Source organism: Jaculus jaculus, chromosome 6 (genome assembly GCF_020740685.1).
Source record: "Jaculus jaculus isolate mJacJac1 chromosome 6, mJacJac1.mat.Y.cur, whole genome shotgun sequence".
NCBI lineage: Eukaryota > Metazoa > Chordata > Mammalia > Rodentia > Dipodidae > Jaculus > Jaculus jaculus.
This window is the reverse complement of record NC_059107.1, coordinates 155403727-155429790: the sequence shown is the minus strand read 5'-3', so window position 1 is coordinate 155429790 and position 26064 is coordinate 155403727. Positions and strand designations below refer to the sequence as shown.

Here is a 26064-nt window from a genome sequence, read left to right as displayed (position 1 = left end):
ATGTTCTGCTCTCCCGATCCCATGTAAGTCAGATGTACAAAGGTGAGGCAAGTGAAGGTCGAACATACTCAATAGGAGGCCCAAGCGTCTGGAGTTCAATTTCAGTGGCTGAGGCCCTGGTATGCCAATTCTGTCTTTGTCTCTGTCTCTAAAATTAAAAAAAAAAAAAAAAAGGCTGTGAGAAATGCAAATGAAGAGTTTTGGAAATATTTGTTGCTAGCTGGACAGCCAGGAGTGGTGGGGGAAGCCTGTAAGCCCAGCACTTGAGACAGACAGGAGGATGGAGTTCAAGGTCATGCTCCACTACACAGGCAATCTGTGGCTAACCTGGGCTACACAGACTTTTGTTTAAAAAATGAAATGGCCAGGCGTCGTGACGCACACCTTTAATCCCAACACTCAGGAGTCAGAAGTAGGAGTACAGGTAGGTAGGAGGATCTCAGTGAGTTCGAGGCCACCCTGAAACTACATTGTGAATGCCAGGTCAGCCTGAGCTAGAGTGAGACCCGACCTCAAAAAACCAAAAGAGAATAAAGAAACGGGGGTGGCTCAGTCGTTAAGGTGCTTGCTTGCAAAGCATGATGGCCTGGGTTCGATTCCCCAGTAACGGTGTAACAGCCAGAGGCACAGAGTAGCGCATGCATTTGGAGTTTGCAGCATCTTAGAGGTCTTGGTGAGCCCATTCTCTCTCTCTCTCTCTCTCTTTCTCTTTCTCCCCTTGCAAGTAAATTACTTTTTAAAAAACCACGAAACAAAAAATTGATTAAGACAGGGTCTGTGACCAAAAAAGGGCCTGGTCAGAGGTGGTAGAGGCAGCAGGACCCTCCAGATGCATGGGCAGAGGGCCTCCCCATGCCAGACTGGCTTTGGACAGAGCCTGGGGTGCCCCGCTGCGGGGGACTATGTCTGGCTGGAACCCATTTTCGCCGAGCAGTGGCACCCTGGCCCCTCTGGGAGAGGTCAAGTCCGACAAGACAGCGCGGTCCACAGACAGGCAAGGTTTATTCCGGTTCCCGGGCAGCCTGTCCGCGGCGCCCCGGATCCCCGCGGCCCGGGGCGGGCAGTGTCCCGCGAGATCGGGCGTCCCCGGCACCCCCGGCGGGGCCGGTCGTGGGCGCGGGCCGGACGCGGCGGAGAGCGCGGCGGGCGCCGGGCGGGCCGTGGGCGCGGGGCTGCTGGCGGCGGCGCGGGCCGCGGGCCCACAGGCGGCGGAGGCGCGCGCGGAAGTGGCGCGAGGCGAGCGCGTAGACGAGCGGGTTGAGGCAGGAGTTGGCGTAGGCGAGGCAGTGCGAGGCCAGGCGGCAGGCGTACGTGGCGGGGCTGAAGGCGAAGCGGCCGAACCAGAAGCACAGGATGAGCGCGTGGTGCGGGCCCCAGCACAGGGCGAAGAGCGCCGCCACCGCCAGCATGGCGCGCCCCGCCGCCCGCCGCCGCGCCTCGGCCGCCGCCGCCGCCGCGCCCGCCCCCGCGGGGCCCACGGCGGCCCACAGGAAGCGCAGCGTGCGCCCGTAGGCCAGGCTCACCACGGCCACGGGCAGCAGGTAGCCGGCGGCGAAGGTGGCCACGTCGAGGGCGCGCCGGCGCGCGTCCTCCCAGGCGGGCACGCAGAGCTCGAGCGCGCCGTAGCGCACCGTGCCGTAGTAGCTCAGGTAGGGCGCCGAGAAGAGCAGCGCCAGCAGCCACACCAGCCCCACGGCGGCGCGCGCGTTGCGGGGCGTGCGCAGGGCCCGCGAGCGCAGCGGGTGCCGCACCGCCAGGTACCTGCGGGGAGCGGGGAGGGGGGCGGTTGGCCGGTGTGTGGTCAGTGCGAGGGACGCCCCCCTCCCCTGCCCGCACGACCACTCCCACCCGGCCCGCCCCGTGCCTGGTTTCCCCCACCAGCACAGTGGCGGTGCGTGGACACCCGAGACTTGCCCAAGGTCGTCAGTTAGGAAATTGACCTCGTTTGGGCCCATGACACCAAATGGGCACAGCCTGGACCAAGTGTGGGCAGTCAGAAAGCAGCTGATGAAGGCTGGAGACATGGTTTCGCCTGCAAAGCCAAAGGACCTCGGGTCGAGTCCCCAGGACCCACGTAAGCCAGACGCACAATGTGGCTGGCACATGCGACTCGGGTTCGTTTGCATGGTGCTCGCCCAAATAAGTAAATGGAAAAAAAAAATTTTTTTTTTTAAAAGAAAGTATCTGATGTTCCTTGTGACCTGGAGTGTAAGGGTTTCTCTGAGCGTTCTTACTGCCTACACATCCAGGCCCAGCAGCATGAGAAAAGGTGTTTCTTGCCGCAGGAGAGATGGCTGAGGGGTTATGACGCTTGCCTACAGAGCCTGACATCCGGGATCGATTCCCCAGTACCCTCCTAAAGCCAGATGCACAGAGTGGCACATGCATTTGAAGTCTGCAGTGGCTGGAAGCCCTGGTGTGCCCGCCCATTCACTCTTGTTCTCTGTCCTTGCAAATAAATAAATAAATAAATAAATAAATAAGCAATAATTAAGAAAAAAGGCATCTGATGAACGCATTGTATTTTTTGGTCCATATTCTCTACCCCCTCCCCTGTGTGCGTGCGTGCGTGCGTGTGTGTGTGTGTGTGTGTGTGTGTGTGTTTTCTCTCTCTAGCACAGGCTGACCTGGAACTCATGATGATCCTCCCACCTCAGCTTCCTGAGGGCCCGGATGAAAGCCACCACACCTGGCTGGCCATACATTTCACACTTACAGAACGCCTACTATGTGCTAGGCCCTGTACTGACCCTTGGGACACAGAGATGTCCTTTGGAGTGGCACAGTGAGGGCGGGAGAGAGGGCAGGATAGGTTTCTGCATGCCTCAGGTTCCCCGAGGTTGGCCCCAAGAGCACAGGGCTGTCCTTCCCCCTTCCCCACCCATGTCTGGTCCCACTGAGAATCCCTCCAGCTCTTCCGTCTCCAGCCTGCCCCAAGCGCAGCTCACCTGTCCACCGAGACAGCAGCCAGGGTGAAACTGCTGGCGTACATGGTGAGGTAGATGAGCAGATGCACGGCCTTGCAGACCAGAGCCCCGAAGAGCCAAGCGTCCAGCGTGTAGATGGCAGCCTGGAAGGGCACGCAGCACAGGATGAAGCAGAGATCCGCCACCGCCAGGTTGAGGATGAACAGATCTGTGGTGCTTCCCGGCTCCTGGCAGGCACTCGGGCTAGGCTGCAGCAGCACCGCCAGCACCAGCCCGTTGCCCACCGTGCCCAGCAAGAAGATGAGGGCAAAAACCACAGGTACTGCCACAGCCCCTACACTCCCTGGGCTGTCCAGAGAAATGTTCTGTGCGTCAGCCATCTCCCCATCAGTCGGGCACCTGGGGAAGAAAAACTGGGTCTTGAGGCACTTAACCCAACAGTCAAATTCCTCCAAGTGTTCTGGGCTGGGAACTCGTGGGAGATGGGAGAGCAAAGACAAAAGTCGCTGCTGAGAGCCACTGTGACCAAAACCCAGGTACAGCCACAGTGAGAGCGAGATGGTGTGTGTGTGTGTGTGTGAGAGAGAGAGAGAGAGAGGGAGGGAGAGAGAGGGGCTGTTCTTTGGTTTCCTAGGGAACATCCCTATAGCCCAGCGCTCAGAGGGTTGTTTGGGTCATTGATGGACACCCTCAACTCATGAAGCGTGTGGAGGAAGACACAGGTGGAATAAGGTGACGATGCAGCAGGTGAACGGGGGTCAGCACCAGCCCCACAAGTGGGTGCGTATTTTTTAACCAAAGTCTCAAGTTCAGAAGAGACCCTCGAGCTTGGGAGCTCTCTCTGGCAACGAGCTGTGCGGGTGACGACGTCCCTGAGTCACTGGAGAGTCCAGTCTTGGGAGATCCCACGAGAGTAATTGGCAAAGAACGTGGCAGTCACCGCCTCCATTTTGCACGTGGGGAAATCAAGGCGCAGGGAGGGGATGTGAATGGCTAATACCACACCTTGGGAGACAGCTCTGGGGCTGCGGTCATCGCACCGCTAGGCTGGAGTGCTCGGCTGAGAGACTGTAACAGGTGGTGCTAGCGTCCCGACGACTAGCGGGTGCGTGCGTGCACGTGTACGTATGCACACGACCCATTTTCCTCCCTGTCCCACCCCACGGCCCACAACCTGTGGATTCCCTCCCATGCTCAGAACCACTGGGCCAGTGGGACGACTTAGGAGCAGGGGTTGAAAAAGCAGGAAGGAGGAGAAGAGCAAGGGGTATCTACCCCCCTCCCCAGCATGCAGTAGTACTACCCCAAGCCCAGGATGGGCTACACCCACCTCAGCACTGGGCACTGGGCCCCTGCGTGGTTTTGTGCGGAACAGGCCGGTGGCGGCTTCCTCTTGGCTCAGCCGCTGCCCCTGATGCCTCCCTGCAGGTACGACCGCCTTCTATTTCTCCCTCTTCGCCTTTAAGGCCCCTCCCCTCCTCTCCTCTGCCCCTGGCTGTCTGCTGAGTGAGTTGGATGTGGGCACTCCCTCTGGAGTGGCCACTGGCCACCTCCTCCTTAGTCCCTGATTTCCCCGGGGTGGCATGCTCTTCTGCCAGGTTCTTCGCTGCCTCTCTAGGTTGCTGCTGCAACACATTGATCTCACTCTCTGAGATTGGCTTTGGAGTTAACCCCTCCCTGCCCAGGGCCCAGCTAATTCTTTTTTTTTTTTAACTTTATTTTTGTTTATTTATTTGAGAGAGAAAGAGGCAGAGAGAGGGAGAGAGAGAACAGGCATGCCAGGGCTTCCAACCACTGCAAACGAACTCCAGACACAAGCGCCCCCTTGTGCTTACATGGGTCCTGGGGAATTGAACCAGGGTCCTTTGGCTTTGCAGGCAAACGCCTTAACCGCTAAGCCATCTCTCCAGACCCTCCCAGCTAATTCTTATTTATTTATTCATTTATTTAAGAGGCACAGACAGAGAGAAAGAGGCGGAGAGATAGAGAGAGAGGAAGAGAGAGAGAGAGAGGGAGAATGGGCATGCCAGGGCCACCAGCCACTGCAAATGAACTTCAGATGCGTGTGCCCCCTGTGCATCTGGCTAACGTGGATCCTGGGGAATTGAGCCTTAAACACAGGCAAGCACTTAACCACTAAGCCACTTCTCCAGCCCCCAGCTAATTCTTGACAGTCCCAACTCCTGTGGCTATGCTGGTGACCACTCCCATCTCCTCTCTCCCCTGACCTATGTAGAGTAAGGTTGGGAAGGATTCCTAGTCCTGCATGGGGCTTTCTAGGCTGATGCCAGGACATGAATCCCCTTTCTGCAGACTTAGAATAGGACCCCTCCCTCAGGTTCTGTAATCCCCCAGAGACCCATCTCCTTCCCTAAGCATGTTCCAGGGACTTGGTGGGCTGGAAACCAGTCTCACTTTAACCTGAAGACCACAGAGAGGTAGTGAAGGTCCTAGAGTGGGGACAGGACCAGCACATTTTTCCCCTTCTTTAAAAATATTTTTATTTGAGAGCAACAGAGAAAGAGGCAGGGGGAAAAAAAGGGGGGGGGGTTGGAGAGATGGCTTAGCGGTTAAGCGCTTGCCTGTGAAGCCTAAGCACCCCGGTTCAAGGCTCGGTTCCCCAGGTCCCACGTTAGCCAGATGCACAAGGGGGCGCACGCGTCTGGAGTTCGTTTGCAGAGGCTGGAAGCCCTGGCGCACCCATTCTCTCTCTCTCCCTCTATCTGTCTTTCTCTCTGTGTCTGTCGCTCTCAAATAAATAAATAAAAAATAAAAAAAGAAAGAGGCAGGGAGAGAGAATGGGTGCACCAGGGCCCCCAGCCACTGCCAACGAACTCCAGAGCGTGCGCCCCCTTGTGCACCTATCTGGCTAATGTGGGTCCTGGGGAACCGGGGCTCTTAGGCTTCACAGGCAAGCGCTTAACCGCTAAGCCATCTCTCCAGCCCACATTTCCTTTTGTATGAAGTTTATTATGACCTGAGGTAAAAAGGAACAGAATATTAGGAACCTCTTGTCCAGGCACGAGCCAAAGAGACTAGCAGATGCTGGCAAATGGCTGGCCTGAGCCCTTGAAGGAGAGGCCTGTGGGAAAGTGCTTTCAGGGGTAGCGCGGCCCTGGACTTAATAATCCGGAGGTTGTTGGTACACTGGGCCAGGGCAGTAAGATAAGTCTGCCATGAGTTGGGAAGGGAGAAGAGTCCACCAGAGACATGAGTGCTCAGAGTCAAGACTGGAGGCAATGGGGGGAAACTACCACTAGCCACTCAGAGGAACCAGGGCTGTTCACCTGGGCTCTGAGGGGCTCTCTAAAACCCTGTGCACACAGCCTAGGTGCCACGAATCCCTGAAATTTTGAAAGCATAGGCACACTGAATTTAAGCTATTATTAATAATCAGGCCTGGAAAGCTGCAAGCCTGAATTGAGAGCCATTAGAACTGAATGAGGCAATCGCAATGGTAGGATTTTGCCATCCCTGAACAAGGGGACTTGTGGGATGGATCCTTGACAATCGTGGGTAACAATGTAGTCAAACTTTATAACAGCCAGGACCAAACTGTGTCCTGACCTGAATCCCAGGAGAGCCTCGGGGGTCTATGCCAGGCCGTCCTCCTACCCCTTGGGAGCCCCCTGCACGCGAAGCCCCTCCCAGCTGGGGTTGGGCTTCCACTGTACCAGAGCAAAGGGCTCTCGGCAGCAAGGCTGAGCTGGTATGATAAAAGCTAAGGAGGGGAGGCCACTGAGCGCCCAGCTGTGGAGCAGGCAGGACGGGCCCACATTATGGCCCGAGCCCCACTGTGTCCGCGTGGCCACTTCCTCCCCTTGCTCCTGCTGTTCATGTCGACCTCGGCCTTGAACCCAGTACCAGATGCAGAGGACGCGCCCAACGCCTCCTGGGCACGGCTCCCAGAGCCCTGGACTCCACAGGATGAAGATTTGTGGCTGATCCGCAGCCGGCCCGCGGGACCTCCCAGGCCCTATGGCTTGTCGCGGGAGTCCGATAACTACCAGTACGCGCCCCCCGCGGAACACGTGCGCCCGGAGCGCCTGCTGCGCCTGCTGGGCGCCTCCTACGACCCCTTCTGGATGGCAGCGGAGGAACCGCGCGGCGAGGGGACCGGACCCGGGCCAGGACAGCTGGGCACCCTCAGCCGCGAGCTGGCTGACCGCGTGGAGCGCTACCGTGGCCAACTGATGCGGGAGGTCGCGGCGCTGCCGCTACCCGCGCTGCCCGCGGGGGAACGCATCGCGAGCGGCGGGGCCTGGGGGCTGCGGGATGCGGCGCGCGCTCTCCGCCGCTGGCTGGTGGAGCTCGCCTCCTGCGGCCTCACTTCGGCCTGGGTGGACCTGGGCCCAGTGTTCTGGCCCCGGTGGGTACGCCACACCGACTGTGACACGTCGCCACGCAGCTGCTCTTGGCCGCCGGGCATGACCTGTCGGCCGGCACAGACAACGCACATCCAACTGCTAGCCTGGCACTGCTGGTTGCGTCCCGGGTTACCGCCGGGCCCTGAGCCCCAGCAATGCGCCTGGCGCCGGGTGCTCTACCCCGTGGTGGCGGCCTGCAAGTGTTCCTGCCATTGAGGCGGCCACAGCTGCCTCCCTTCCGACACACCGATGGCAGGCAGGGATTCCCAGGACCCTAACTTTAAGTGCGCGCAGGATGTAGCTGGAGCTAGCCCGATGGTCCATCCCAAGATCCGGACTGCCACAGAAGCGGGCCTACTTTCCTGTCCTTGGCGGAAAAGCGCTTTTCATCCTCGGTTCCACCCCAAGCAAACTACGGAGCTCCCCAAGGCCACAAAACGCCGAGACTCAAGCTACACTCAGAACCCACTTCCCGCCCCTACTTTCCCCGGGAGCCCGGCGCTGGGCTTGGAGGTCAGCGGTGCTTTCCTGGTCCTCCCGCCGCAAGCCCAGGGTCAGTGACATGGGAAAGAGGCTGGCATCTCCAGTAACAGACTGGCAAGCCTTAATGGAGGACGAAGGAAGGCAGGGCCTTGGCAGAAGCAAACTTGCCCTCCTTGGCCTTGCCTGAGGGCCACCCAAACAGCCAAGATCCAAGGCCCCCAGCTGGAGGAGGCGGGGCAGGCGGTGTCTGAGCTTGCTGCGCCCCCTGGTGGCTGATCACCACACTGTAGGATAGGAACCAGCGGATCTCCATCCAACAGAGGTTCTCCCTGCATTCATTGTAGGGGAAACTGGGGCACATACAGAGAATGGGGCTTGCCTAAGCCCCAGCCCTAGGAATTAGGGACGGAGTGCGCTAGAACACGGGGTCCAAATGTTAGGGGCTTCCCCTACCATAGAGATCCACATTTTTTTCTCTGGGGACTGAATCTCCAAGCACCCTGCCTTTCCTCTCAAACACAGCCTCTCATTTGGACAACTATGGTACATTCTTCGAGTAGATTTGGTATGGGGGTGTTGCAGGACAGGTTGGAGGTGGCATGGGAAACTCCACATGGCTGGTTCTCAGCTGCCCCCTACAGCAAAAAGAACCCAGCTGAGCAAGCAGTGGATACCCAGACCCGGGGTCCCATCTCAGCTTGGGGAAGGCGCTCTTCATTAGGGGTTTGCTCTTAAAGCGCCAGCTCCTGCCGGATTCTTCATCCGGCCACAGGTCTGGACCTACTCAAAGCGAATAAAGCAGACCAAAGTGCCACACTGTTTGTTTTATCACACTGTTGATTTACATTCTCATGGCCATAAGCACAGACCTCTTCTGACGCTGGCCATAGGATTTGGGGTCAGGGGTCGGAGCCTCCAGTGTGGGCTGATCAGAGCCCTCTGTGTTGCTGTGGCAGGAGGGGCATCCTGGCTCCACTGATCCCTACCCAGAGCTCAGGACAGTACTCCACGCAGCCGCCCCACTTCCACAAAAGCCTCCACGCAGCGGTCAATGTCCTCCTCACTGTGTGTTGCTGAGATCTGTACCCGGATCCGGGCCTTGTCCTTGGGGACCACAGGGAAGCTGAATGCGATGACAAAGATGCCTGGGAAGACAGACAGCAAGGGTCTACCAGAGCCAGACAGGCCTTGGGGACAGGACTTAAAGAGCCTGCTTTGCCAAGGCTCACAGAGGACAGAAGGCCATCTCAGTCTGGGGGTGTCAAGTCTGGACAGACAGCTGATCTGAGAGGTGGGGTGAGGAGGGAGCACCCGCAGTCTACAGGTGTCTTCCCACTGGTCTGGTTCCCTTACCTTCCCCCCCTCTTGTGTGTGTGTGTGTGTGTGTTCAAGGTAGGGTCTCACTCTGGCCCAGGCTGATCTGGCATTAACTATGTAGTCTCAGGGTGCCCTCAAACTCACGGCAATCCTCCTACCTCTGCCTCCCGCGTGCTGGGATTAAAGGCATGTGCCACTATGCCCAGCTCCCTTGCCTGTCTTTTAAAAATATTTTATTTATTTGTTTGCAAGCAAAGAGATAGAGATAGAGATAGAGAGAGAGAGAGAGAGAGAGAGAGGGAGAGAATGGGTGCACCAAGGCCTTCAGCCACTGCAAATGAACTCCACACGCCTGTGCTGCTCTGTACATCTGGCTTACGTGGGTACTGGGGAATTAAACTCCGGTCGTTAGGCTTGGCAGATAAGCGCCTTAACCACTGATCCATCTCTCCAGCCTCCCTTACCTCTTTTTAGCATGTCATCCGCCATCTGAGAGGCCAGCTGGGCATCACCGAGCATCACAGGGCAGATGGGATGATTGGCTCCCGAGATGGTGAAGCCAGCAGCTTCCATCTTACTGCGGAACCTGGGAACACAGTTGGTGTCACAGGTAGCTGAGGACCATGGAGAATTCCCACGGGCTCCTTGTGAGGATCTCTGCTCATGTATGACAGAAAGCAACAAAGACAGAAAGAGGCCCAAAGAGCAGAAGGGGCACCAGGCAGGGCAGTAGAACAAAGAGAGGTGGGAAGATGGGAATGGCAATGGGGGGGGGGGGCTCAGGAGATGGAGGAGGAAGGTGAAAGAGAAGAGGGAGGTGGACAAGCGCAGGCAGAAAGAAAGGTATAGAGCCACCATACCCCACCTGCCCCACCCGTGCTGGGAACCATACCGATGGGTTTTGGCAGCCATAGACTGGATAATGGCATTGCTGTCCATGAGCAGGTCCAGGGCCTTGGAGGCACAGCCAACAAGAGCAGGGGGCAGACTGTTGGAGAAGACGTATGGCCGAGAGCGCTGCCGTAGCAAGGCCACTAGGGGCCCAGGCCCTGTGGTGTAGCCCCCTGAGAATAGGAAGAGATGAAAGGCCCAGTCAGGGGCCCCGCACAGTACAGCCCATGTGTTCTCTTCCCCACAGTGCCATCTGCCCTTCCCACCTTCCCTACACCTCTCAGGGCTGGTTCTGCTGAGGGTAAGGGGACCCCAGGGACACCACCCCGTAGGCACCTGATGCTCCACCTAGCGCCTTCCCCAGGGTGGAGTTGATGATGGTGACCTGGTCCATCACGCCCAGCAGCTCATCTGTGCCCCTGCAAGACAAGCACCAATGCTGCCACTAGCCTCTTGGGTGCCATGGGTCAGGCTGGTTATTGACTTCCCATCCCCTCACCCCCCCCCAGAAGTCTCCACCCAGGCCTCAAGTGCCAGGTGTTCCCACCGTCCTGTGGGCCCCAGAAAGCCAGTGGCATGGCAGTCATCCACAAAGACCAGGGCACCATATCGAGAGGCGAGGCGGCAGATCTCCGGCAAAGGTGCGATGTCTCCATCCATGGAAAAGGCTCCGTCGGTGGCCACCAGGCGCAGCCGGTGCTTCTGCGGGGTGGACGCAAACGGGCGTGGGTGGTTCCGCCAAACCACTTGCTCCTTGTGTGACTGGGGACCAAGAGGCGGGCGCAGGGGCACTGCCATCTTGAGGCTGCAACATCTTCTCCCTCATCTGGGCTTCTCTGAGCCATGTTCCTCTCTTCCAAACTGAGTCACCCTTAGTCCTGGCACCGAGAAGGGTCTCAGGCCTTCCCTTCCTGGCTCTGGTCCCATACGGTAGGCAGGAATGAGGCCAGATCTTAGCCACATACCCCGCCACCCTAATGCTGAGGACCAACCACACAAGGAGGGGCTTGCTGGTTAGTCTTGGGCCTAAGAAACCATGCTGGCTGCCTCAACTCTTCAGGCTCGAGGAGCGAGACTTTCCAGGCCTGATTTCCTTCGGCAGGGGAACCCAGGCCTTGCTCCTAGAGCCCCTGGACCTCACCCTACCTGGGCCTCCCGCAGCTTAGCTTCTAGGTCGGCCATGTCCAGGTGGCGGTAACGGTACTTGTGGGCCTTGCACAGGCGGATGCCATCGATGATGGAGGCATGGTTCAGCTCATCTGACAAGACTGCATCATCGGGGGTCAGCAGGGCCTGGAGGGAGGCAGTTCTTGAACAGCCACTCCTTCCCTCACAACTCCCCGGAGGCAAAACTTCACCACCGTCCGGGTTCCCTGGGGCACCAGGGCTCTCCTGGGTGACTGCAGGTGCAAACGTAGGCAAGTACCAGTCTCCAGTCTTCCAGCTGACCTAAGTTCCTCCCAAATACTCTGGAAGCTGGGCTTCTCGCACACCCCCGTCCTTCATCCTTGAACAACTGCCTTGTCCAACCCGGTGACCTCCATAAAGAACGTCACTGCTGCTTCTGCAGGGTCCTGGCCGACTGCTGGCCTCTTCTGACAGCCCACCCCCAAGTTGTCCCATCTCCACATACCTCAAAGAGGCCGGCGTTGGCATCAAAACAGCTGGAATAGAGGATGGCCTCCTCCCGCTGGTGGAAGCGTGCTATCTTGGCTTCTAAATTCCTGTGGATACTCTAAAGAAGGTTCATGAGACAGGTGAATGTTAGTGCCTTGGGGCCTTCTGGGACAGGACCTAATGACAGGGGCTTAGAGGGCCACTAACAGACTGGAAGCCTCAGCCACACCTTCTTTCTACACTACCCAGGGGGCTTTTGGGCCTTGGATCAGGTGGCAGCTCTGTCCCTACTTTGGAGTTCTTCCTCCTGGGTGTATTTTTGCTTTGCAGTGGAGGTCTGACTAGTGGTGGAATTCACAGATGCTGTTGGGGACAAAAGAAAAATGTCTTCCTCATCTCAGTCCGAGTGTCTGGATTCTCCACAGCAAAGAAGAGGAGTGCATAAGTTACTGCATTTATTTGGGTCTTCTTAATATTTTATTTATTTATTTGACAGAGAAGGAGGGAAAGGAGGAGGAGGAAGAGAGAGAGTGAGAGAATGGGCACACCAGGACCTCCAGGCACTGCAAACAAACTCTAGATATGTGAACCCTCTTGTGCATCTGGCTAACGTGGGTCCTGGGGAATTGAACCTGGTTACTTTTGGCTTTGCAGACAAATACCTTAACCATCCCTCCAGCCCTATTTGGGTATTCTTAGATTTGAGAGCTGTGTGGTCTGAGTGTTCTGTTGGAAAATATCTGAGTGGGAGGCAGGGGCTTTGTGTTCATTTCTCTTCCTTCCTTCCTTCCTTTCTTTTTTCTTCCAACATAGCAACATCGGGTCTCACTGTAGCCCAGACGGACATGGAACTCACTCTGTAGCCCAGGATGGCCTTGAATTCATATCAATCCTCCTTCCTCTGCCTCCCTAGTGCTAGGATTAAAGGCATGTATCACCATGCTGGGCTTTTCCAAATTCTATTTTATTTATTTATTTTTGTTCACCCTTAAAAAAAAAATTATTTGGGCTGGAGAGATGGCTTAGCGGTTAAGCGCTTGCCTGTGAAGCCTAAGGACCCCGGTTCGAGGCTCGGTCCCACGTTAGCCAGATGCACAAGGGGGCGCACGCGTCTGGAGTTCGTTTGCAGAGGCTGGAAGCCCTGGCGCGCCCATTCTCTCTCTCTCCCTCTATCTGTCTTTCTCTCTGTGTCTGTCGCTCTCAAATAAATAAATAAACTAAAAAAAAATTCTTTAAAAAAATTATTTATTTTGGTTTTTCAAGGTAGGGTCTCACTCTCTAGCCCAGACTGACCTGGAACTCACTATGTAGTCTCAGGGTGGCCTTAAACTCAGTGATCTACCTTCCTCTGCCTCCAGAGTGCTGGGGTTAAAGGCATGCACCACCATGCCTGGCTTTTTTTAAAAAATTATTTATTTTATACTTTTGTTTTGTTTTTCAAGATAGGGTCTCGCTCTAGCCTAGGCTGATGTGGAATTCACTCTATACCCCTAGGCTGACCTCGAACTCACAGTAATTCTCCTACCTCTGCCTCTCAAGTACTGGGATTAAAGGTGTGTGCTACCGTGCCTGGCTAGTAGTGCTTTTTTTTTTTAAGTTATTTTTTAAAGTTTTAATATAGATTTAACTGTGGATGATGGGGGCAGGCACTTAAGGAAAGGACAGTACACACCTAAGATACAGGTATGAGCTAAAGTCACCAGTTTCATGTTTACATGAATTTATTTTATACCATTTACAAAATGAATAGTAGCTAATATTGATGCTGTGAGTCAGGTACCAGTCTAAGGTGTTTTTTAAAAATATTTTATTTATTTATTTATTTATTTGACAGAGAAAGAGGGAGGGAGAGAAAGAATGGGTGCACCAGGGCCACCAGCCACTACAAACAAACTCCAAATGCACGCACCCTCTTATGCATCTGGCTAACGCGGGTCCTGGGGAATTGAACCCAGGTCCTTTGGCTTTGCAGGCAAATACCTTAACCTCTAAGCCATCCCTCCAGCCCCAGTCTTTAGATTTTTGTTTGTTTTTTGAGGTAGTCTTGCTGTAGTCCAGGCAGACCTGGAATTCACTATGTAGTCTCAGGCTGGCCTCGAACTCACGGTGATCCTCCTACCTCTGCCTCCAGAGTGCTGGGATTAAAGGCGTGCGCCACCACGCCCGGCTCAGTCTAAGTATTTTTACACATACTAATGCTTGCATCTGTAAGTACTATGTTCCCCTCTGTGTCAACGAAGGGACTCAGAGGTTCAGACACTTGCCTAGAGTGACAGAGCTAATACAGAACATGGACAAATTCGTCTCCAGCTCCACCTTCTGCTGTCTTCCTACAAGGGACAGGTGTGAGGGGCTCTTGTGCGGGCAGGAGAAATGGCTGCTTCAAGGTTCAATAAAGTCCTCTGTCTCAGTCAGGCATCTCAACAAAGCAGAGTTCTGCGGCCAACATGACTCCCTGCAGTCATGAGGCTGACAGTGGACCCTGAGCTCTGGGATTGGCTGAGCTGCCTAAACTGGCCCTGCTAACTGTGGGAAGCAGACAGCTGGGGTCACTGCACCATCCCCCCCCCCCACCACTGTGTACCTGGGTTCCACAGATGAAGCGTGAGGAGCTTAGGCCAGCTCCAAACTCCTTCAGAGCCTGCAGACCCGCCTGGATCACCTCAGGGTGGCTGCTCAGGCCCAGGTAGTTATTGGCACAGAAGTTGAGGATTTCTGAGGTGGAAGAGAGGAATAGAGCATTTCAGGCAAGCAAAAACTGGCCTGTAGAAGCCAGAGTGCCAGGCCCTGGGGCAAGTGGGTTGGAGAGGGAGTTAACCTGGATTCTCCCTTGAGAAGCAAAAATCTCACTGATGATCCATTCTGGGCCAGAGCCAGGATGGGCCCCACAGAAGGCTGTGAATCCAATGCTGAGCTGGAAGGGCGTTAGGAAAGGATTCTCTCTATGCCACCTACACCTTGAAGGAAAAGCATGGCTTTAACTTTTTTTTTGGTCTTCCGAGGTAGGGTCTCAGTCTAGCTCAGGCTGACCTGGAATTCACTATGCAGTCTCAGGGTGGCCTCGAACTCACAGTGATCCTCCTACCTCGAGTGCTGGGATTAAAGGCATGCACCACCATGCCTGGCTTCTCCCCCCCCCCCCTTTTTCTAGATAGGGTTTCACTCTAACCCAGGCTGACCTGGAATTCACTATGTAGTCTCGGGGTGGCCTTGAACCCATGGTGATCCTCCAACCTTTGCCTCCAGAGTGCTGGGATCAAGGGCATGTGCCACAACACCTGGCTAAAATGTGTTTCATTTTACATGTGTGTGTTTACGGGAGTGCAGGCAAGTACCTGCCACAGTGCTGGTGTGGAGGTTCTGACAACGTCTGGGCCCGTCCTCGCCCGTCCACCTCACTGGAGGCAGCGTTTCTTGCTGTGGATTGTAGTTCTGCTATTCTTCGCTGGGCTCACGACGAGCTTCCAGGAAATCCTTCTGTCTCTACCTCCCATCGACATCCATCAGTGTCAGCATGCTGGGATTACAGAAGCCCATCATGGCTTCTGGCTTCTAACTTTTTATTTTTATTTATTTATTAGAGACAGAGAGAGGGAGAAAGAGAAAGAGAGAGGGAGAGAGAATGGGCACGACAGGGCCTCTAGCCACTGAAAATAAACTCCAGGTGTATGTGCCACCATCTGCATCTGGCTTACATGGGACCTGAAGAATCAGAACCTGAGTCCTTAGGCTTTGCAGGCATGGGCCTTAACTGCTAAGCCATCCCTCCAGCCCACTTCTGGATTTTTACATAGGGTCTGGGGATCTCAGGTACCCCAGCCTGAGCAGCAAGTGCTTTTTCCACTGAGCCATCGCCCAACCACACATTTTATTTAAAAACAAAAATTTTGGGCTGGAGAGATGGCTTAGCGGTTAAGCGCTTGCCTGTGAAGCCTAAGGACCCCGGTTCGAGGCTCGGTTCCTCAGGTCCCACGTTAGCCAGATGCACAAGGGGGTGCACACGTCTGGAGTTCGTTTGCAGAGGCTGGAAGCCCTGGCACGCCCATTCTCTCTCTCTCCCTTTATCTGTCTTTCTCTCTGTGTCTGTCGCTCTCAAATAAATAAATAAATAAATTAAAAAAAAAAAACAAAAATTTTTGCGTGTATGTGTATTTTTGGGGGGTCAGAGGACTGCATAGGAAGTTGGTCCTCATTTTGCTTCTTGAGGCACTGTGTACACCAGGCTAACCAGCTGGCCCGTGAGCTCTGGGAATTTTCCTGCCTCTGTCTCCCTTCTTGATCCCAACCTTGTGCAGAAAGAGCTTTACCCATTTAGCCCACTCCCCAGCCCTTGAAGAATAAGTTTAAACCCTGGCCCAGAATCATGTTCCAACCAGGAGGAACCCAGGCCCTGAAGACCATTGCTAACCTACCTCAGCCTTCCTCTTGGGCAAAGGGAGCTTGTTCCTCCAGTTCCCATGTTGCCTGTACAGAATTGCATCTCCAAAAGGTGTCCCTTGGGGACCTCAATACTGGATCTAAAAGCCCAACATAGGGCTGGAGAGATGGCTTAGCATTTAAGGTGCCTGCCTGCAAAGCTGAAGGATCCAGGTTCAATTCCCCAGGACCCACATAAGCCAGGTACACAAGGTGGTGCATGCACCTGGAATTTGTTTGCAGCATCTAGAAGCCCTGGAATGCCCATTCTGTCTCTGTCTCAAATAAATAAATAAAAATAAAAAAATTAAATGTACAGATTAAATCTTTTCTTGTTTTGGGGGGGGGTTTTCGAGATAGGGTCTCACTTTAGCTCAGGCTGACCTCATTATGAATTCATTATGGAGTCTCAGGGTGGCCTCCAACTTACAGTGATCCTCCTACCTCTGCCTCCCAAGTGCTGGGATTAAAGGCGTGTGCCACCACGCCCGACTTTCTTTTGTAATTTTTTTAAGTTGTTTATTTTTATTTATTTATTTGAGAGAGAGGAAGGGAGAGAGAATGGGTGTGCCAGGGTCTCCAGCCACTGCAAATAAACTCCAGACACACGTGCCACCTTGTGCATATGGCTTACGTAGGTCCTGGGGAACCAAACCAAGGTTCTTTGGCTTTGCAGGCAAATGCCTGACTGCTAAGCCATCTCTCCAGCCCATAATTTTTTTTTTTTTTTAAATGAGAAGGAGAGAGAGCAAAAGAGAGCAAGTGAGAGAGATGAGAGAGAGAACTGGCATGCCAGGGCCTCCCTCCACTGCAAACTCCAAATGTGTGCACCACCTTGTGCATCTGCACCTTGTTGTGTCTGGCTTATGTGGAACCTGGAGAACTGAATATGGGTCTTTAGGCTTCACAGGCAAGTCCCTTAACTGCGAAGCCATCTCTCCATGCCCAGGTTAAATATTTACTTTGCTGATGCTAGCTTTGTTCATGTTACAGTTTTATAACTGTACTATGTAAAAAGTACTCAACAACATTAGTTATCTCCTTCTACCCATCTAACTACTGGGAAAACTGAGTCTCAAGGTTTACTCATTAGTACCTTTTAGCTATTATTCACACTTAATAATGTTATCACTTTTGGGAGTACTATAACTTTAAAGATAGTTTCTGCCTGTCCATTTAATCCTGTCAAATGGTCATCATTCGATTTATCATTTCAATGTTAAAAGATTAATTTCAGCCTGGAGAGACAGCTTAGTGGTTAAAGCACCTGCCTGCAAAGTCAAAGGACGCCAGTTTGATTCCCCAGGACCTACAGAAGCCACATGCACAAGGGGGGCGCACAGGTCTGGAGTTCGTTTGCAGTGTCTGGAGGTCCTGGCATGTCTATTCTTTCTTTCTGACTCTTTCTCTCTCTCAAATAAATAAATTAATAAAAAGTTTTTAACAACAAAATGATTTAATTTCAGTTATTGTGACTTTCGTCCCCCTGTTATATGCAGACATGGAGGCATAGCCTGCCTAAACTCCATCTATTTTTTAAAATTGATTTTTATTTTTTAATATAAATCTTTTCTTTTAATTTTTTTCTCAATTTTTATTAACATTTTCCATGATTATAAAAAATATCCCATGGTAATACCCCCCCCCCACTTTCCCCTTTGAAATTCCATTCTCCATCATATCCCTTCCCCCTCTCAATCAGTCTCTCTTTTATTTTGATGTCATGATCTTTTCCTCCTTTTATGATGTCTTGTGTAGGTAGTGTCAAGCACTGTGAGATCATGGATATCCAGGCCATTTTGTGCCTGGTGCATGATGTAAGGAGTCCTACCCTTCCTTTGGCTCTTACATTCTTTTTTTTTTTTTGGTTTTTCGAGGTAGGGTCTCACTCTGGCTCAGGCTGACCTGGAATTCACTATGTAGTCTCAGGGTGGCCTCGAACTCTCGGAGATCCTCCTACCTCTGCCTCCCGAGTGCTGGGATTAAAGGCCTGCGCCACCACGCCTGGCGGCTCTTACATTCTTTCCGCCACCTCTTCTGCACAAAATTTATTTTTATTTATTTGAGGCAAAGAGAGGGAGGGAGAGAGAGAGTGAGTGAGAATGGGTGCACCAGGGCTTCTAGCCACTGCATATGAACTCAGATGCATACGCCACCATGTGCATCTGGCTTGCGTGGGACCTGGAGAATCAAAACTGGGTCCTGAGGCTTTGCAGGCAAGCACCTTAACTGCTAAGGCATCTCTCCACCCAGCTCCATCTATTTTCAATTGTCATGGGTAAGATACAAACTCACTTCATGTAAATCCAGATGACTCTAATGTACATCAAATTGTTATATATTTCTCTTCCAAGATTAGATAAAAATTTCACTTATCTATGCTTTTATCTTTCCAGATCTATTTGTAAAGGATCACATCAGAAGCAAAACTGTTTTAGTTCACCTAGGTTCTGTTCTATTCAAACAGGTTTTTGTTGTTGTTGTTGTTTTGAGGTAGAGTCTAGCAGTAGCCCAGGCTGACCTGGAATTCACGATGTAGTCTCAGGCCGGCCTTAAACTCATGGCAGTCTTCCGACCACTGCCTCCCGAGTGCTTGGATTAAAGGCGTGCGCACCACACCCAGATAATCAAACAGTTTTAATCAGAAGTTTACTACTTGTCACAGTTCAGATATCTCAAGGTCATTGCTTATAAATAACAATTCTTTTATTTTTTTTAAATTTTTTGGTTTTTCAAGGTAGGGTCTCACACTAGTCCAGACTGACCTGGAATTCACTATGTAGTCTCAGGGTGGCCTCGAACTCACTGCGATCCTCCTACCTCTGCCTCCCGAGTGCTAGGATTAAAGGCATGCGCCACCACGCCTGGCTAAATAACAATTCTTGAGTCATATTTCCTGCTCCAAGAGAACAGCTTGATGCTCAAACAGTGGCACCCATCTACAGTAAGTGATCTCAAGTGCTCCTGTCCTCAGGACCCACAAGTGCTTCCAGCCATCCCTGGTAACTAAAAACAAGGCTGATGGATCACTAATATCATTTCTCATGGCTCTTCCTTTTCAGTATTGGTAACAAACCCTCAGCTACACACACACTATTAGAATGTGTTCTGAAAAACAGGGACTTCTTTGACCCATGGAGACTAAAGAAAAAAATAACTGCTATCGTGTTACACTGGTTGGCTGACCTACAAGCTAGAAGATGGGGGTGGGGGGGCAGGCCTTCTGAGCCAGGCCACCACGCCTGTAATCCCAGCACTTGGGAGGCAGAGATAGGAGGATAACTCTGAGTTCTAGGCCACCCTAAGACTACATAGTGAATTCCAGGACAGCCTGGGCCACAGTGAGACCCTACCTCAAAAAGCAAAAAGAAAAAAAAAAAAAGGCCTTCTACTAACTACCAACTTTTCTCCTGATTCTCCAATAGTTAATTTGGTCAGCCCCAGATATTAGGGGAAAAAAAGTACAATCAATGACAGTAAAGTCTAAAACCACTCTAGAACTCTAGATAGTCTGATTGAGGCAGCAACTAGTAGGCAGGGTCTCACTCTAGCTCAGGCTGACCTGGAATTCACTATGGAGTCTCAGGGTGGCCTCGAACTCACGGCGATCCTCTTACCTCTGCCTCCCGAGTGCTGGGATTAAGGGTGTGTGCCACCACGCCTGACCACAGTCTTTTATTTTTATTTATTTGAGAGTGACAGAGAGAGAGAGAGAGAGAGAGAGAGAGAGAGAGAGAGAATGGGTGTGCCAGGGCTTCCAGCCACTGCAAAAACTCCAGATGTATGCACCACCTTGTGCATCTGGTTTACATGGATCCTTGGGAATCGAACCTAGGTCCACTGGCTTTACAGGCAAATGCTTTAACCACTAAGCCATTTCTCCAGGGCCCCTTTTTTTTGAAAAAAATATTTTTTACATTTATTTTTTATTTGTTTGAGAGCTACCTGTGTACTTTAAACTCAGGGTAGCCATGAGTATAATCCTCTTCATCACTGATTTCTCCTCTGAATCTCTTGGTCTCTTCTTTGATATCTGCTCTCTCATTTCTCCCATTGAGCCTCATGGTTTGTCCTCTCAACTCCCCTAAAAACACATGGCAGATGTTGTGTGGGTTCTGCTTTTCACGTGTTTACAGCTTCACCCTAATTTCTCTCAAGTTCACGTGCTTCATGTGCTTATAACTCTGATCCAGTCCTTTTCTAAATATTTCTTTTTTTTTATTTTTTTTTAAAATTTTTTAAAAAATTTTTATTTATTTATTTGAGAGCGACAGACTCAGAGAGAAAGACAGATAGAGTGAGAGAGAGAATGGGTGTGCCAGGGCTTCCAGCCTCTGCAAACAAACTCCAGATACGTGCGCTCCCTTGTGCATCTGGCTAACATGGGACCTGGGGAACCAAGCCTCGAACCAGGGTCCTTAGGCTTCACAGGCCAGCGCTTAACCACTAAGCCATCTCTCCAGCCCTAAATGTTTCTCTTAAGTGAATCTTAAACTATACAATGTTTCCACATGAGTGTTGCCTACTTTCCATTGTTATGGGATCCAGTGTCACACAAGTAAGACCAACTCACAGAATGCTGGGTAAGGGCTGATGCATCAGGACTACACCTAGAGATCAGGATCTCTGAGTGCAGCAACTCCCCCCCCCCCACCGCAACTGCTCCAGGAGTCTGCTTTTATTGTAGAAAAACACAAGATATTCCTTGTGAAGACAGGATGGGAGTTAAACCACAAAGTTAAAACTACAGAGTTACACAAGGTTACTGTTAAACATTAGAAATCACAAGATATTCATTACACGAGTCACTTTTAGGCAGAACTGAGGAAAACCAGGGACATTATTTGTGGCAGAGATAACTGGAAGCACCTGAAATCATAACAAGGCCTGTGGTAATGATTCCTGAAACTTCTCTATTTGTCAAGATCAGCTTGGGTAGTGACCTCCACTATGTGTGCCTAGAGGGAAGGGCTGCACAGGAGAATGTTTAACCGTGTCTGTTGTGTCCCTTTACACCGCTTGTTCAGCCTCCCTTCCTAGACCCAAACCCCACAATTTACTGGGCGTGGTGGAGCACACCTTTAATTCCAGCATGCAGGAGGCAGAGGTAGGAGGATCGCTGTGAGTTCGAGGCCACCCTGAGACTACATAGTGAATTCCAGGTCGGCTTGGGCTAGAGCGAGACCCTATCTCAAAAAAAAAAAAAAAAAAAAGCCAACCCAAACAAACAAAACCCCACAACTTGTGATTTCCCTGTAATAACTCATTTTAAAAAAGACGATTTTCTTTTCCACCGCCCTTCCTTGGAGCAGTGTGGAGGGAGGTGCCACAGCTGGGAGTCTCTCACGTTTTCACAGGATGGAAGAAAATGCCCAGCCCGGCCTGTAGGCTAAAAAGGTGCTCAGGGGTAAACCACCTCCCTCCGTAGAAACGGGTTAGACAGGTCCTTGAGACTGGGAAGCCATAGCGTGCCAGACCGGCTTCAAGGGACCAGCAGCTACCAATGCACGTGCCGTGCCCCAAACCCACCCCAGGACCCCCGTTCCACATTCCAGTGCAAGCCTGCGGAGCAAGAGTCCTCAAGCACCCATCCCAGGAGGGGGAGTTACCTCCCGAGATGCCGTCCACGTGGACGTGCGGCCCCTGGCGGGACGTGATGACGCGCTCACTCTTCCAGGTGCCGGCCCCGCGGATCGCTTCCAGCTCGCGCTCCGCCGCGCCGCGGAGCTGCGCCAGCGCCGAGTGCGCGCGGCGCCCGCCGAGCCCCGGGCAGCGAGCCGCGCGGAAGATGCCCACCGACCACATCGCCGCCACTGGCGCCGCGCGCCCGCCCGCCCGCGGGTACTTGGCGCTCTCCGTCACGTGGCGTGGGCCGGGCCCGGGCAGCCAATCGCAGCGAAGGATTCACTTTAGGGACCCAGGACCCGAGGGCGGGGTCGGTGGCATCCGCCCGGGGCGAAAGTGGATAGACCTGTAAACTCAGACTGCCCAGGTCCGAGTTGTGGGACCCTCTCGCCTCACTCCCAGGCCCTGCCAAACACCCCCCTTTGCGAAGCAAATTGGGTGCTCTGTGGGCTCCAAAGGGTGCAGCACGGAGTCACACCCTGGCCTTTCCGTCCTCAGGTTTCCGTCCAGCCCTCGGAGCCCGTCCCCCATTCTGAGGTGTACACTGGACTCTAGATGTCCCCCCACCGCCTGCCCCACAGCTGCCCGCTCTCTTCCAGTCTCAGGTTAGAAAAAAAAAAAAACACTGGCTCGGGGTTGTTTTTTTTTTTTTTCCTTCTTTTCCAATTTTATTTTAAAGTTTTAAAATTACAGCCACAGCAAATTTTTCCCGGCACAGATAACACTTGTTTAAAAAGGGGGGAGGGGCATTCGCGCGCGAGTTTCCTATCTTATTAAAGGGAAAGACAACTGTACAGGTTTTTTTCTCCCAGCTCCCGATGTGAGACATAAGTACTAGCCCTAGACACGCTTATATACATATACACACATGCACACAGACCTAGTTCCCTAAAGCTAACTAGCAAATTCAACTGCGGTATGTCTTAGTCCACTCCCTGCCCCTCCCCCACCTCTACTACTACCTAGGAGAGAGTCAAAAGTAAAGAGGTTGGGAGGGCTTATTTATTTTTTTTAAGTGGCAGCTGGTGGAACCGAAGCCGCACCAGCCTGAGCAAAGCCACATCTTCTACAGGAGGGGGAAATAAATGAAGAACAGAGTCCTCCAGGGGCACACACAATCCACCAATTGTGTGGAAAAACCCAAGTTTCAATAGGGCACACTGAGGCACTTGGCGGACTGACTCCCCACCCTTCCCCCAAAAGTTTCCACTCTCATTTAACAAGAGACTGAAGCCACAAAGATCCACCCCCCGCCCCCCACCACCAATGGCTAGATCCTGACTGGGAGAAGCTATTGCTTCTCTAACCAGCTGTCACTTGGACGTCCTTCCCCTTCAAGACAATAGGGAGGTACTGACAAGCGAAAAAGAACCTGGGTCCCAAACACCGCAGGGAGGGTTTTCCATCTTCCTTCTTGAGCACCGGGCAATACCACCCTTTATTGTCCAGAGATTCTGAGACTTCCCCAAGGATGTCCCGACTTAAGCCTTCAAAGATCCTCCCGTAAACTTCATTTTCCCGGGCTCCCTCACCTAGCCAGAACCAACTGCCTTGCCAATTCTAGCAACCTTCCTAGTAAACAAACCACCCAATAAAACACACAGCCACCCCCCACCCCAATTCCCTAACCCCATATGGAAGGTTAAATGCAAAACAAAGCGAGACAGAAGTACATCCTCATGATTAGAGAGAAGGGTCTTTGCTGTCCTTGCACAATTATCAAGGAAAAAGGAATTGTTCCACAATGTCTGAAGAGTCCGGACTGTCTTTACAAAGTCAGAAGAGAATGGGCGAAGGGCTGCAGGTGAGATAGAGAAAAGTATTTACAGAAACAAGGAGGAGTGTCCACATATCAAGAGGCTTTTTTGTCACTTCTTCTTGCCGGCCCTCTTGGCACTGGACTTGGCTTTGGGCTTTCCGGATTTGGCTTTCTTGGGCTTGGATGCCTTGACTGGCTTGGCTTTGACAACCTTGGGCTTTTTGGCTTTCTTGGGCGCGGCAGCCGGCTTCTTTTTAGCCTTCTTGGCTGGGGTGGCTTTGGGTTTCTTGCTGGGGGCTTTGGCGGCAGCTTTCTTGGGCTTCGCTGCCTTCTTTGGCGTGGCCACTTTCTTGACTTCCTTCTTCGTCTTCTTGAAAGCCACCGACCTCTTGGGCTCATCACCCTTGGCCAGCCGGAAAGACCCCGAGGCGCCCACCCCTTTGGTTTGCTTGAGGACGCCGGTGGTCACCAGGCGCTTGATGGACAACTTGATCTGGGAGTCGGCGTTCTCACCCACCTTGTAGTGACTCTTGATATACTTCTGGATGGATTGGCGCGAGGAGCCGGCGCGGTTCTTCTCGGCCTGGATGGCAGCCACGATCATGTCCGAATACTTGGGGTGGTCTGTGGACTTCCTGGAGGCCTTGGCCCGCTTGGGCTTCGCCGCAGGAGTGGACGTGGAGTTCTCGGTCATGGTGGCCCGCTTGCTCCTGCCGGAGAGGGAGCTCTGCAAAGGACCAACCCTCGCCCGAGGCTGTGCAGATAGAAGCTGGACTCGAGCTGGGCTCTCTCTCTCTCTCTCGCCCGGCTACCAGGCCCGGCTGGAGCGCGGCTGTCTGGGATGCTGGCGAGGCGTCGCTACCTTTGCTCCTGGCACGGGTCGCGGGAGGGCTCGCCCGGCCTGGCCCGGCTGCTGGCTCTGCGCGGTCCAGCCCCCGCCGCTCCGCCGCTCGGTCTCGGCGCCAGGCGCTGCCTCTGCCTCCCTTACCCCAGCTCCGCGTCTGGCGCTCGGGCGGCGCATCCGGGTATTTAGCGGCGGCGGGCGGACCGCGGTGAGGACAGGGCTGCTGGCTGCCTGCTCCCGGCCTGGAATGGCGCTGCGCCGCCGCCATCTGTGTTTCTTCCGCCGAGCAAATCCGACCTTTCCCCCCGGCCCGGGCCTTCCAGCTCTTCGCCGCCACCCGGGGTCGCTGCCCGGGTCCCTGGGCTTCCCCGCTGGGTAACCCGCCGGCCCGGCCGCCGCCCCCTGCGCCCGCCACGCGCCCCAAACGGCGCCGAGGACCGCTGGGGCGCCGGCACATTTCCCCTTTGCGGGGGGCTGGCTCTGCCGGGTCGGGGAGTCCCGGGGCTTGAAACCCCTCGTAGTAAAGCTCCGTCCTGGGGCTACCAGGGACCCCACTCCCGACCCGCTGCGGGGTCCCCCAAGCTGGTAGAGCGGCCGAGAAGCGGCCCCAACTAACACACGCGGCCCCGAGCTGGGCGACTCCCAGCCGGGCCGAGTCGGGACAGGGGGGAGGGGTCGCTCCCCCGGGGTCCGGTCACCTCTCAGGGGTCACCCCGCTCCCCGCCCCCCAGCACCCCTACCCCCCTCTCTGTCCTTGGGGGCCCCAAGGAAACTTTTCCCGGGAAGAGTTCCCGGGCACTTTCAAACTTTGTCCCTTCCCCCTCCTGAGTCGCCTCTCCCCCAGCGTGCCCCCCAGACCTCTGCTGCGAGGTCCCCTCTTGAGGCCGAACCCCCAATGCTGCCCAGGTCCCCTGAGAAATGGGGACATGCCTTTCGGTGGGCTCGCTCTCTTCAAAGACCCCTCACATCTCCCATATATCAGAGTTCATTTGCATGCCTCCTTCAGCCTGGGAGTTTAGGGGTGTGCGAAACAGAACTCGCTGTCCCCCCATCCCCGAGGCCCAATCCAGGGGTTCGATCCCCCTGCCAAGGCTCCTTGGAAGCCGGGTGTTCGAGGTGAGGGGGGGGTGTCAGCCCACAATAGAGGAGCTAACCCAAAAGTGCTCAGCAGAGACGGTGCTGGGGGCCCCTGGGATGAGGCCCTGAGTGCTTTGGAGACTTGGGGAAAACGGGGCGCTGGGGGGAGGGAGCCGAGGAGGGGGCACGTTCCTCGGGTGGGGGCTGTTGCTCAGGAGGTGTGTGCATTGCTCAAGGAGCCAGGGCCGGGACCACCGCCATTTTGCTGGGAAGACGTGATGATGCCTTTGTTAAAAAATCCATCTATCTCGCGCGCGCGCCGCTCGCCAGGTACAGAAGTGCACCGGGGGCGCCGAGCTGCGCAGGGAGTCCTGGGGCTGTAGGGGGTCCAGGAGCTCCAGGGACCCTAGAGGCTCCAGAGAACCGCGGAAAGGGCCCCAGAGACCCCAGGACCTCTTGTCTGCAGCCGACCTCCTGCTCACTTGCCACACCGCGGCCCTGGGCCGGGGTTCCCGAGGCCCTCCCCTCCAACCAACACGCTTTCATGACCTTAGCAAAAAGAGAAAGAAAGAAGAAAACAAAGCCCTTAGGTCTTTAATTAAACAATAACCTGGGAAGGGGGGTGTGTAGCTCATCAAGGTGATGAACGAACCGCTGGTCAGGCCCCGGAGCTGTTTGCAGACACCGAGGCCCCCGGAGGGGGATGAAGGCGCTTAGAAGGGGAGGGGGTGGTACTGATGG

At 53.9% G+C, this 26064-nt stretch overlaps 4 protein-coding genes across 4 annotated transcripts; 1 reads left to right on the top strand and 3 right to left on the bottom strand.

Annotated features, from left to right (window-relative positions):
- Nucleotides 1–1001: 1001 nt before the first annotated feature.
- Nucleotides 1002–3307, bottom strand: Galr3 (galanin receptor 3). Its single transcript, XM_012948711.2, has 2 exons — nucleotides 2949–3307; nucleotides 1002–1761 (listed from the first exon to the last, which is right to left on the bottom strand). Exons 1-2 carry the CDS (start codon nucleotides 3305–3307, stop codon nucleotides 1002–1004), a joined length of 1119 nt encoding a protein of 372 aa, XP_012804165.2.
- A 3399-nt stretch (nucleotides 3308–6706) lies between these two features.
- LOC101604988 (noggin-like) lies at nucleotides 6707–7510 on the top strand. The gene has a single exon (XM_004650594.2). The coding sequence runs from the start codon at nucleotides 6707–6709 to the stop codon at nucleotides 7508–7510; it is 804 nt and encodes a 267-aa protein (XP_004650651.2).
- Nucleotides 7511–8586: 1076 nt separating this feature from the next.
- Nucleotides 8587–21823, bottom strand: Gcat (glycine C-acetyltransferase). The gene is made up of 9 exons (XM_004650295.2): nucleotides 21628–21823; nucleotides 14187–14317; nucleotides 11619–11720; nucleotides 11132–11278; nucleotides 10533–10687; nucleotides 10322–10404; nucleotides 9987–10158; nucleotides 9559–9680; nucleotides 8587–8922 (listed from the first exon to the last, which is right to left on the bottom strand). The coding sequence occupies exons 1-9, from the start codon at nucleotides 21821–21823 to the stop codon at nucleotides 8771–8773; spliced, it is 1260 nt and encodes a 419-aa protein (XP_004650352.2). The 3' UTR covers nucleotides 8587–8770.
- Nucleotides 21824–22301: 478 nt separating this feature from the next.
- LOC123461691 (histone H1.0) lies at nucleotides 22302–24346 on the bottom strand. The gene has a single exon (XM_045153464.1). It carries the CDS (start codon nucleotides 24094–24096, stop codon nucleotides 23512–23514), a length of 585 nt encoding a protein of 194 aa, XP_045009399.1. The 5' UTR covers nucleotides 24097–24346; the 3' UTR covers nucleotides 22302–23511.
- Nucleotides 24347–26064: the final 1718 nt, after the last annotated feature.